Source organism: Ursus americanus, chromosome 2 (assembly GCF_024610735.1).
Source record: "Ursus americanus isolate L20-20 chromosome 2, mUrsAme1.1.p, whole genome shotgun sequence".
Classification (NCBI taxonomy): domain Eukaryota; kingdom Metazoa; phylum Chordata; class Mammalia; order Carnivora; family Ursidae; genus Ursus; species Ursus americanus.
In genome coordinates, this window is record NC_142128.1 from 9,661,248 (window position 1) to 9,674,041 (window position 12,794).

Here is a 12,794-nt window from a genome sequence, read left to right on the forward strand (position 1 = left end):
GATCATGACCTGAGCCAAAGGCAGATGCTTAACCGACTGAGCCACCCAGGTGCCCCAATAATTACCATAATACTAACATAATATATAACATTCCCAACAATGAATATAGTTCTAAAATTTGGTCCTTACAATATCTGATCCTAAGTAAAGCAGACTTCAAATATAACACAATTTTAGACATGGAACTACACTCTGTAATCTATGCTGGAAGTTCTAATCTCGATGTATGGTTAGTGAGTCAAATTGTACCAAAAAAAACAAAAACAAATAGGGGCTTACCTCAAAATCACACTCTTCTCCCACAGCATATTTGGTCATGATCTCCAACCAAGCAGTATCTACTAATTTCTCTAAAGAGGCTGTGTTATGGTGAACCATCTCCAGAACAAGTTTCTCGTACCAGGCAGGGAACTCCTCCTTCAAACTAAACAAACATGTTATTAGTTACCAAGAAAATGCAGAAAAAACCTATCTAGAGAATTAATTCAGGTTAGTGCAAACATTTCTTTAGCAAATACAAGAAGGCACTGGGGAATACAAAACTTAAAAACCATGTGGCACACAGGACAAAGAAGGAACTGTTAAAAAGCTCTGTCAGATGGGCCTATCCAGGTTAATTTTCTCAACTGGAAAATAAAATTAATGGGCACATCAACAGTAAGGCTGAACATTTTTCCATTTGTTTGTACAGCAGACTTCCCTTTTTAGGTGTGAATAATTTACTCATATCCTTTATTATCCTTTTTTTTTTTTTGTTAGAAGCCCATAATTTGACTCTATTTGTGTTAGATCTCAGTCAATAAAATTCTTTCCTATGCATTCATTCATTTAGGTCTCACAATACCTTGTGAGGTATCTAGAATTTTCACTTTGTGAATAAGGGAAATAAATCAGAAAGGGTTAACATGTTGGAACCATAACTTGAACCCCAAGCCCTTGCAAAAGTAAAACAAAAGTACTACTTTTCACTTATTAAACTAACAAAGAATTTTAATTAACATACCCAACATGAACAAATGAAGAGTGCAACGTGGCATTCATGCACTGCTGACAGCCTATTAGGTTTACTACCATAATATTCCCAGTCACTCTGTACTGTTTATAACTAAAAATGTTCCTCCAACTGACCGCTAGCCTTAAAATCTCTTATCATACAGCCTTACAATTTACCTACGGAGTTATCTGCTATTCCCCAGTCCAATCAATAAGCTTCCAGTCTCTCTGCCTTTGTTAAGGCTGTTACCTTTGTCCTCTCCCTACCATCCTCCCTCCCAGCTTAATCCGTCCCAAGATGTCCTCAGACTTCTTAACTTCATGAGGCCTTCTCCTAGGCCCTATAAATGCACATTCTCCATCACTCCCAGTCACTAGACTTAAAACTTCATTGCCCATGGTTACTTCTGGGGAGTGAGGTTGGCCAGTGATGTTCAGAGCCTTATATTAACTCTGTATTGCTTAGATTCTTGTAACAAGTATGCATTACTTCTATAAATGGAAAGAAAGTGACTTCTACTTTGAATAAAAATTGTAAAACCATACTTTTTTAGCAATCCCTCCCATCACACCCTATATTCTATTCGTTATCAAATCACATAAAACATGCCCCAACTGTGTTCTTCAGAACTTCCCTCTGCTGTAACGTCTTCTAAGGTCAAATAAGTTTGAAACCCACAAGGTTAAACCAAACCAGTTTCTCTACTGGAGGTCTTCTAAAAATCTTTAATATGCTAATGTGTATTATGACTTCTCAAGAAGAAAGTTTGTAGAGCTCTTCTAAAATAGGGCCAAAAACCCTCTTTTCAGGAAGGATTAGAGAATCCATCTCATTATTTCTAGTCCCAATAATGCCATGACTCTCTACCTGAATTCTAGCCTAGCAAGCCTACATCAACTTCCCATCTGCTCTTCCATCTCTAACTCATCCTACACACTGTTTCCAGACTAATCACAAAGCCTAACTCCAATCCTGTTTCTCTCCTGTTCAAAAATTATTGCTGTCCTCCTACTCTTCACTGAATAAATGCAAATGTCTCATCCTGTCTTCTATAATTTGATACAAACTATCTTTTCAAGTGTCACCTCCCAGCTTTGCGCAGTGGCAGTATCTTAGCCAATGAGGTTTATCCGAGGCGCGATTATTGCTAATTGAAAACTTTTCTCAAGTGTCACCTTCCTCATGAAGCCCCATGAAGTTTTCCCTAACAACTCCAGGTTAGTCTCTCGCCTCTAAATTCCCACTGTCTCTTTGTATGTAGGAAAGCGATTTTATCTACCCTTTGAAACGGAATTCTCTTATTTATTCCTAACGGTTTTTCACTTGATTCTCTTTGGGTTTTTCTGGTACATAATCATATTACAAGTAACAATAACTGACTTCCTCCTTAGTACTCTTCATACTCTTTGTGGTGGGTTAATGATTACCATCTTTTTATTTACAATGAATTTTCACACATACATCTTTTTGTCTCAAGAAGACACCCAGAAAAGGTAGTATTATCTCTATTTGCAAAGAGCAAACAGTAAGTGCTTATATAGTGCAGAGGATCTAGCCACTATAACCAATTCCAGAATAAGTCAAATATCAGACCTGCCCTCAAGAAGTCTACAAGCTACTACTGAGGGTTGGCAACAGCCCATAGGCCAAACTCAGCCTACCACTAGTTTTTGTAAATAAAATCTTTTATTTACAGCCATTCACATTCATTTACTTTTACCTATGGCTGTTTTCACTGTACAATGTCAGAGATGAATAGCTGAGACAGAAATCATGTGGCCCACAAACCCTAAATATTTACTAACTGGCACTTTACAGAAAAAGGCTAGCTAACCCCTAGTCTAGTACACTAAACAAAACATATACATAAAGTACGCTAATCCAAAATGGAACAATGTAAGCAACCAAGCAAAGAAGAAAACAGGCACCAGGTTAACAGACTCAACTAATTATTAGTCAGTGATGGAGCCATTACTAGAACCAGGTCTCAACTGAACCTAGTGCGATCACACCAGCAAAAGAGAACAGTATCAGATTACTCAATTGTATGTACTCTGCTCATCTGCTTTCAAGAGAAGTCAATGAAAAATCCACAGAAAAAGCTTCTATTCCCAATTCCTAAAAGAGTTCTGTTTTGTTATTACCCCTGGTGTCCAGGTACCTTTTGCATGCTCCTACTGCCCAAATTCTGAGTGTTTTCTTTGAGAAAATACCCAGATGAGTAGGTACTTTGAACACAGATTTTTAAAGACACCTCATTCAACCACCCCACTTAGATAAACTGTCTTCGAACTGTGTATTTATTTTTGATAGCTACTGTAAAGACTGTCCTAATTTCAAATGACCACAAAATTACAAAAAAACTTTCTAATTTGCTGCCTCCATACCCCTTCTAGATTATTATCAACTTCCTTGCTCAGAACCACAAGTCCAGGGACCCCTGGGTGGCTCAGCTGGTTAAGTGTCTGACTCCTGATTTCGGCTCAGGTCATAACCTCAGGCTCTGCGCTGAGCATGGAGCCTGCTTAAGATTCTCTCCTTCTCCCTCTGTCCCTCCACACCTCTCATATGTGTGCTCACACTCTCTCTAAAAAACAAAACAACAAAAAATCACATTTCCAGAGTATTTTCAAGGTAAAAGTATAGAGCAAGAATACTCAAAAGCCTCGTAAATACCTAAATAAGTGTACACAACTATATAATCCACATACTTTGTTACCAGCAAAATGCCACTAGGCAAACGCACTAACACACCAACACATTATACTAATGTAATGTATTCCAATGTATGCCCATAAATTTAAATATAAATACTGTTTTACTGTTAATATTCCCCCTTTCCTAATAATATGAAGATGGTGCTAGAAGGGCAATGCTTCCATTACTTACAGTTCAGCAACTTCCTGTTCCTCCTCCCAGGCCTCCTTGTGTGTTAGTTGACTGCTTCCAGTACTCTTACATGTCCAAATGCGCTCACTGTATCTTTCCAGGCGGGCCTCATACTCTCTGTTAGCAGCGGCTCAGGAAAACAATATTCAAGCAACAGAGACAACTTACCCATATCCATAAAATACTTTATAACACACACACCAAAAAACTACAGCATCTTTTCTATAATGTACAGCAGAAAAAGCTAAAATTGAATCAGTTTTCAAGTGGCAAATCCAAACAAAATGATTAAAGCTAAAGAATGACTAAAATGGTTTGTCATGTTTTTGTTTTACAAATAAAATATTAATATTTCAGGGGCACCTGGATGGCTCAGCTGGTGGAGCATGAGACTCCTGACCTTGGGGTTGTTGGCTCAAGCCCCACACTGGGTGCAGAAATTACTTAAAAATAAAGTTTTTTATAAAATTAATATTTTGTTATAAATATGATTTCTTCAATTCACCTGTTTCAGGAAGACTCCCACGACGCTGAAAATTTCTAAGGAAAAATAAAGGTAAATTAAACACAAGTCATAAGGAATAAGAATTTAAGGTATGTGAAATTGTTACACAACTCAGATGGTAAGCAAGCTTAAGAATCTACTCCATGGAAAGATGAGAGGACTACCCCAGTCTCATAGGCAGTCTGTAATAACCCTGTTTACTAGAAGACTTTCAATCTACCTCAGAAACACCTACTGATCCTTAGAGTTTAAAAAATAAATTCCATAAAGCCCTAAAAATTATTTTGATACCATATTTACCCAGTCTTTATGTTGTCTCCAATAATACCAACTCACAAGTTATTTACCAGACAATGGTCTTTGTAAGGCAGATGGAGGAAGAGAACGTCCCATTAGATAGTGCCATATAAATGGTAACTTTCCACACCCCATCCCAACTAGAATTCACTACCAGCCAGCCACATTCAAATTCAAACGACAAGTAACTAATTTGCTTTATGCACAGCAACAGATGCTACCCAAGAAAATAAACTGACACCACAACTAGAGAATTAGCTGCCAATCTCTGTACTTTCCAAGTGACACTTTTTATAGTAGTTGAAATAAAAGTATTTAAACAGCTCGTCTGTAATATTACCTTACAACTAAACAAGTAATTCATTTTTAACATATGGATATTCTTTGTTTTCCAGGATTAATAATCAGTGAAAAGACAGGGACAAATCCATAGGTAATCCAAAAACAGTAGTTTTAGCCAATAGTGTAAGCAGCTTCCCTTACTGTATCTTTCTCTGGATCTGCTGAAAACAAAACAGTAAGTCTATTTTCCTCATGGGGGGATGGTGCTAATATTTAAATGACTAAACAAAAAAGGAGTACCAGGGGCGCCTGGGTGGCGCAGTTGTTAAGCGTCTGCCTTCGGCTCAGGGCGTGATCCCAGCGTTCTGGGATCGAGCCCCACATCAGGCTCCTCCGCTATGAGCCTGCTTCTTCCTCTCCCACTCCCCCTGCTTGTGTTCCCTCTCTCGCTGGCTGTCTCTCTCTGTCAAGTAAATAAATAAAATCTTTAAAAAAAAAAAAAAAAAAGGAGTACCAGCAAAAACCAGAGGCAAGCTTCCATATAAAATTATGTAAATTCAATCTCACTGAAAATTTATAAAAACTTACAGAGAGAAAAGGAAACAGCATGGTTTCCAAAGCGACATTATCATAACTAACCAACAAGATAAATTTGTTTTCTGGTTTTGTCTGTTTGCACTGGGGAAGGGGAGGTAAAATAATGACAGAAAGAATCAATAAGTAGATTTAAACATTCAAAAAGCCTGATAACAGTCTAACACAGTATAACTTATATTGAAGAAATTCACTGTGTAATCAGAGAGAATGTGAGATAAACAAACATGTCCTAAAGAAAGAATTTTCGTTTTTGTTATTAGCTGTTATTTTTTAAAGTAGGAATAATGTGCCCAGTCATCCTCCTTTGATCTACGTGTTATCACCCAGATGCCTCAATGATACCTCCAATCCAACTTTTTCTAAACTAAACTCTTATTACCCCTTCCCTCCCTCCTAAGCTTGCTCCTTAACAGTTACTCCCAATGCCACTGAAAGGCCCTAATGTCCAAGTCAGAAACCAGGGGAATCATCCTCAGTTCTTCAGTCCCTAATTGCAACCACATATCTCTTGCTCAGTTCAGTCCGTCCCCTTCCAAACAAAGCCATTATTCAAATTCAGCCTCTGATCCTCACTTCTCAGCTAGCCAAAACATTTTTAAACATTCTAATTGGCCTCACTGGTAATCCTTCTCTGGTCCTTTATGCTTCTCACCCAAACATCCTTCTTCTCAATCTTATTTGTTTTTAAACCCAATTCTTCTTCTTACTTTAAAATCTCATTTGCCCTCAGGCCCCTGAAATGCAAATATGCTCACACTGGGAAGCAATCCTCTGGCTCCCACAGTACTGAAAATCACTCCACCAATCAAGATTTTGTTGAGCAAGTTCCATGATTTTTATTCTTTTAAGAAGAAAAAGGGGAGAAACTTTTTTCCTCCAACAATACATATTTAAATATCAATTTTTTTTTACTGATTATGCTTTTGCAAACAATAAAAGTTCCCTCTACCCTGATACATATCTTTCTCACCCTCCTTTGAAAAATCACTATCAGTAGAGCATTCTCATTCTGGGTGACCGCATCCATTTCCATAAGCTCAATCACTATCTATATGCTAGTAATTTCTATCACCAGCTCAAGTCTCCTCTCTGAACTTCAGGCCCCTATAATACACTAGCAATACAGACACTTCCATTTGGATATCCCCAGCAATGCAACAGAAGAACATCCAAACTAAATACGTCCTACCCTCCCCACCCATTCCCAGTCAAAACAAAAACAAAAAAGAAAAAAAAAACAAAAAAACAAAAAAAACTAGACCCTCTTCCAGCGTTCTGTTATCTGAGAATGACCCACTAACCAAATGACGACCAAAACATTATCCCTGATTCCTCCCCAATCACTAAATCCTGCCAAATCTACCTATTTCTGAAATCTACTGTACTTCTCTCCTCAAGGGCTAGTAAATTTGTTCAGACCCCCATACTTGTTGCCTAGTTTACTTAACAACGGCTTCACTAGTTTAGCTGCCACTAGTCTCTAGGCTGCAGATCCATTCTCAACACTGCAGCCACAGTGAACTTCCTAGGAGCCTGCTTCCATCCTCCTTGAATTTGTGAACAGCCTCCCATAAACTTAAGGAAAAGTCTAAACTCTTCAGCCTATCTCCCAAGGACCTATGTGGTCCAGCCCCACTAAGCAGCTCTGTCTCCATTCCCACTCCTTCACTCCAGCTATAAAAAACTTCTTCCCATTTTAAAAATTCAAGAACCTTCAAATTCACAAACTCTTCAAAAAGCATAGCCCTCCACTCTTCATCTAACTACATTCTGATCATACTTTAGGTCTCAACTTAGAAGCAACCTTCCCCAGAAAACAGTCCCTGAAACCTGAAATATGGTAGATTGTATTCTCGTTTCCATACAGTCACCTCCATTCCATAAAAGGACTCTACTTCTCCACCCTCTGCCCTGTGGCTCGCAATGTCTCAGAGTAATGCCTATCCCCTCCCGACTGCTGTTAGGCTAGCCACGTGACTTGCTTTGACCAACAGATGGGAACGGATAGGACAGATGCCACCACCCAAAAGCTTAAAAAGCCATCATGGTAGCCTCCAGGTCTTTTGGCCACTAGGAAAGCACATTAGAGACAGGGACTGCTCCTTTAGACTGGGTCCTGGAATAAGAAAAATGTGTCTGTCCTTTTTTTCACCTGTCTTCCTTTTTTTCAAATGTGACCACTAGAAAAACCAATCACACGTGGTTCACATTATATTTTTTTTTAAAAGATTTTATTTATTTTTCAGAGAGGGAGAACGTGCATGCACAAACAGGGGAAGAAGCAGGCTCTCCACTGGACAAGGAGCCCAATGCGGCACTCGATCCCAGGACCCTGGGATCATGACCTGAGCTGAAGGCAGACACTTAACCGACCAAGCCACCCAGGCATCCCTTTTTTTTTTTTAAAGATTTCATTTATTTATTTGGCACATTATATTTCTATTGGACAGCACTATTTACCTAATAAGATTTACATCTAGGAATGAATGAATGCCCTCTAACAATACATGAAAATTTTAATTGACTAGTCATCTAAGATTAATCTCAAAAGTTCAAAACTAAAATTCCTACAACCCCAACATTGAGTATTTTTAAGTTTCTGTAACTCTGTTCTGATTATTACTTTGACTTACGTTAAGAGAAAGAGCGAAAAAAGTCAAAATCAAGAGAAAAAAAGCCCATTACAAGGATATTCAGTCAGCTGTCTCTAAATCCTATTTCAGATTTTAGGTTACCAAAATAAGTCACTTACTCTCAAGTAACTACTCAGAGCAAATGCCAATTGAGGTTTTTATGTTCCAGCCACTGTTGCACATATAATTGCAGACAAAATGTCAAAGCAATTCTCCAAAGGTTGTGTAAGTTATAAATGACAAGATATTCTCAAATCCTATATATCTCCTTATGCATCTACTTTTTGCTGAGTTCAAGAGCTACCTCCTTACCACAATATGCTGTTTCTTTGTTCTCTTTAGCCTTGTAAGGATTGTTTCTTTCAATAAAGTACTTGATAGCCTGAAAGGAAGTGGCCCAGAAAAGTATGGAGGTTAAATAAGCATAACTATAACCCTAAGAGTTCTATGGGAAATGACAAAGCACCAACTCAAGATTTGTGGGTTTTTTTTGTTTTTTTGTTTTTTTTTTTTTTAAAGATTTTTTATTTATTTATTCGACAGAGATAGAGACAGCCAGCGAGAGAGGGAACACAAGCAGGGGGAGTGGGAGAGGAAGAAGCAGGCTCATAGTGGAGGAGCCTGATGTGGGGCTCGATCCCATAACACTGAGATCACGCCCTGAGCCGAAGGCAGACGCTTAACCGCTGTGCCACCCAGGCGCCCCTCAAGATTTGTTTTTTATCCTCTTTTCTGTCTTTGCAACAGTCTATCATCAAGTTAAAAGCAATTCTCATTTAGTGTAACTTCTTTAAAGAAATTAAATTATAAAAATCAACAGAAGAACTCACTATTCCAACATCCAATAAAATCCTGGCTTGCAACTACAATTTAACTCCAACTCTTAAAACATGCTCTTGTCACTCCTCGCACTGCCAGATTAACTGCGTCCTAACAGCCCCTCCTCATCACATCATTTAAAAGCTCTCTTATATTGAGACTACAAAGGTTATGAAGTAGTTGCTTCTAAGCTTTACGGAGGAGAATAAAGCACTACAACAAAAACATTAACCTACAGCAGGCTGCTTATAGCTTCTGTTCCTCCTCAAAACCCATCTTGACTTAGCCACTATGATTATCCTATCGCTGGATAATCACATCAAGAATTGATTCTGATAAAGTTAATCATTCCAAGGAAGATCTAGTGTATTGCCTTAGTACTAACCTAGGAAGTAATGTACCATAGATTCAAAGCTATAATACAATAAACATAATCGTCAATATATAAAATCCAGGCATTAAATGTGTGCATCATTCCCAACTACCACTGTAAGTTTAATGAGGAGGTACAATAATGCCTTCAAGAACATACCAACACTCAAAGCTTTAAGTTAATAAAATATTTCACTATATGCTACTGCATATACATGCAATCAAAAGGTAGATGTTAGGACAAGATTAAAGTATCAAATTCTATTAAAAACAGAATTGTAAATATAAATTAAGAAGAGGAAATAACATACTTCAAATGCAGTTAACCAACCACATACCTGTTCTCTATGAAGTCGTTAAGAGCCTAATAAATATGCCAACCTGTCAACCACACAGTACAACTGTTTAAACCATCCTCAAAGTGCTTCCACTTGTAGAAATTCCCAAGGAAGCAATTTCTCCCTCAATATGCAACGCAATTTAAGAACTCCTTTGTTTAAAAGGGTTCTAAATACCGGTATGGGAAATTTTTTAAATGAAGACTTTTTTTAAAATACCTAACACTTAAAAAGTTTCAGGTTTCAATTTTCAACTGTCATCGTTAACAGAATCTCCTCAAATATATCATTATATTTCAATGATTTCAGTAAATGATACAAAAAGGCCTGGGCTGCCAGTTCTAAATTAACTATCTATAGCCATTTTTTTCCTGGCTCAATACCTATCACAGACTTGGAACTTGTCTCTGTTGGGTGTTTCTTCTACTACACTAGAACCAGACATGAAAAATAAACATCTGACAATATTAGTGAGTACCCATCGAGTGCTCAAAAAATGGTATTTAAATAACATTTGAAAAGGATATGGCAGATTCCCACAGTAATTTTTTTTACCCCACTGACATTTTTAAATATCTCAAAAAACAAAAGTAAAAAAGTAGGACACTGTTACAATAATGCTGTATTCAGTGGAATTGGAGTACTTCTCCAAAGCTTTCCAAAAGTCCTAACAGGACAAGAAAAAGAACCAGATTACCACCTGAACCCCTCCCTGAAATGCACCTTACCTCACACCACAAACTGACACAGAAGTTGCCTTCTTTTCCGGATTTACTTACGTGATAGGGTAGAAAAGCACTGCATTCTACCCCTGACTTTCATCATTTCAGTGTTTGACCTTTAACAAGTCAACCTCAACCCTGTGGGCCCACTTGGCAAACAACGCAGGAGAACCTGACCATCCCCAAGATCCATTTCAACTACAAGATGCTGTAGCTCTCTCTCCAAGAGCCTTCCTACAGCACAGGCTCACTTTCCAGGTCCCTTTGTATGTAAACACCCAAATCCACAAACTGCATCGAACAAGATGAAAATGAGGTTATCTTGTAAAAGATTATATTAAAGATCAAAGAGAAATGAAATCAAATGACATCGCTCACATAGGCACTTCCTTCCATACGGAAGCAAGCAAGCAAACAGAAACTAAGAAATCCAGTTCTTCCAAAGGAAAAGGGCTGATGAAACTCAATAATATAATGGCCTTCAGTCTTGAAGCTTTCCATACACTAAAGAAGGCATGATTCAGAAATCTACTTCTTTTTTACACTTAAGCTTCAAAAAGGACTCATCTGGCATCCATATAAGAAAAAAGTAAATAAAGTCATACAACTAAAAGACTCTGAGCTTGTGCAAGGAAACTTAAACGATGATTAGAAAAGAGGATGCGTCTTCTTTAAAAGTCTCCTAGTCCTAAAACACAACATAAAAACTTTAAGTATGCCTTCGTATTTTTTAAATGTTCACTGAAAAACAAATACCGATCTCCTCCTAAATCGTCAGCATTTCAAACCTGCGCGTGCCGGGAAAGGCAGGCATCAGCTCCTCCAAGATAACTTTTTCTTCCCCTTCCCCTAAGTCTGGAAATTCGTTCTTGGTTACGTGCCTCACGATCTTGTCAGTTCATCACCAGCCTCAAGTCTCCTCTCGGGAGGAGAAAAACACAAGAGCCCCCGCGGAGATCCGGGTAAAACGCACAAAAAAATCTTGCACAAGCCGGATCACGAGGCCGCGTGGGTACAATTTCAAAAACTTAAGTTGAAGGTTTTAATTTAAAAAGAAAGAAAAAGCAGCAAAGGGAAAGCCCTCTCCCGTTCGTACTTCGGGCCTAAAGCCACCCGGGGGCAGGGGGCCGCTCCTCGAAAGCGAGGCCCGGGGACAAAGTGCGGAGCCGGGGAAAGGATGGTGGGCGCGGGGCTCCGGGCCGGCCCGCGCCCCCACCCCGCGGAACGGCGGGCTCGAGCTCCGGCTCGGGATGCAGGCCCGCCGGCGTCCGGCGCGCTGACAGCTGCCACAGGCGCGGGCTGCGCGGCCCGCCCGGCCCCGGCGAGCCCCCGGCCCACCCCGCCCCACCCCGCGGGCGGCCGGGCGGCCAGGCTGGAAAGGATACTCCCGGGTGCGGAAGGCCTCCTGAGTGTGCGCGATGGTGAAGAGAGGCTCCTCGCCGGGAAGCGGCTTCACTAGCGGGAAGGGCTTGCGGCCCAGAAGCGGCGCCATCGCGGCGGTGGCAGCGGCGGAGGCGGCGGCCCGGAAGGTGGCGGCTCCTCGGAGAGCCCGCGGCGCAACACTAGGCCCCCGCGGCCCGGAGCGAGCGCCTGGCTCCCGGGGGTGGGGTGGGGGAGGGGAGGGGTGAGAGGGCGGCGCGAACTCGGCTCCCTCAGTGCTGGCGCGGACGCGCGAGGGCCATGCAACGGGACGCAAGGACACGGAACTCCCACGCACACCGCTGCGCCGCCCCGCAGCCTCCGGCCCAACCTTCGCTACGGGTCCCTGCGTTCGGCGGTCACGACTCCTCCTCAGCTGCACCGGAGGAAATTATTGAAAAATGGCGGGAGATTCCCCTCCTCCCCCCGCCCGGCCAGCGCACACACTAACTTGCTCCCCTGTGGCGCCGGTGGCGAATGCTCCAATAGGCGGAGAGCTGATCAGCGCTCACAGTCTATTGGCTCAGGGGAGCCGCCGCTCTACGCTTGGGTCCCGCCCCCTTTCCCGGCCGCGTAGTTGGGTTGCAGCGCACTAGAGGGCAGTATGAAGAGGTGAAAGGTCACGTTATGTAAGCGCTGGTGACAGGCCTGCGGGCCTCCAGCGGCGGAGTTGAAAATGGGGGACTGCGGGGGACCGAAAGGCTTGGAATTCAAAGAGGTCAGGCCAGAGAAGCCCCTTAACATATACAGACACTGCGCCATCTGTCACCGACGGCGACACCGACATCCGGGCACCACTGTCCGTGTGGTGCGCCGGAGGGGGAGGGGGAGCGCGCGGCCAGGGGCTTTGTCTTTCCACTTGTGCTCCGCCCCCTCCTTAAAGGCGCCGCGCTCGGCCACGCCCGGGGATGCGCGGGTGGGGCGGAA

At 41.4% G+C, this 12,794-nt stretch overlaps 1 protein-coding gene and 1 pseudogene across 2 annotated transcripts in view; one reads left to right on the top strand and one right to left on the bottom strand.

Moving 5' to 3' along the window:
• BAZ1B (bromodomain adjacent to zinc finger domain 1B) overlaps positions 1 to 12,260 on the bottom strand; it is a 61,677-nt gene extending 49,417 nt beyond the window's left edge. For both annotated transcript variants that reach the window (XM_045786211.2, XM_045786210.2), the window contains exons 1-3: positions 11,834 to 12,260; positions 3,884 to 4,000; positions 280 to 424 (exon numbers count right to left, since the gene is read on the bottom strand). In XM_045786211.2, coding sequence (XP_045642167.2) covers positions 280 to 424; positions 3,884 to 4,000; positions 11,834 to 11,940 — 369 coding nt within the window. In that variant the 5' untranslated portion in view covers positions 11,941 to 12,260. The remainder of the gene's footprint in view (positions 1 to 279; positions 425 to 3,883; positions 4,001 to 11,833) is intronic.
• On the top strand, positions 2,085 to 2,167 carry LOC123784789 (U4 spliceosomal RNA; annotated as a pseudogene).
• Positions 12,261 to 12,794: the final 534 nt, after the last annotated feature.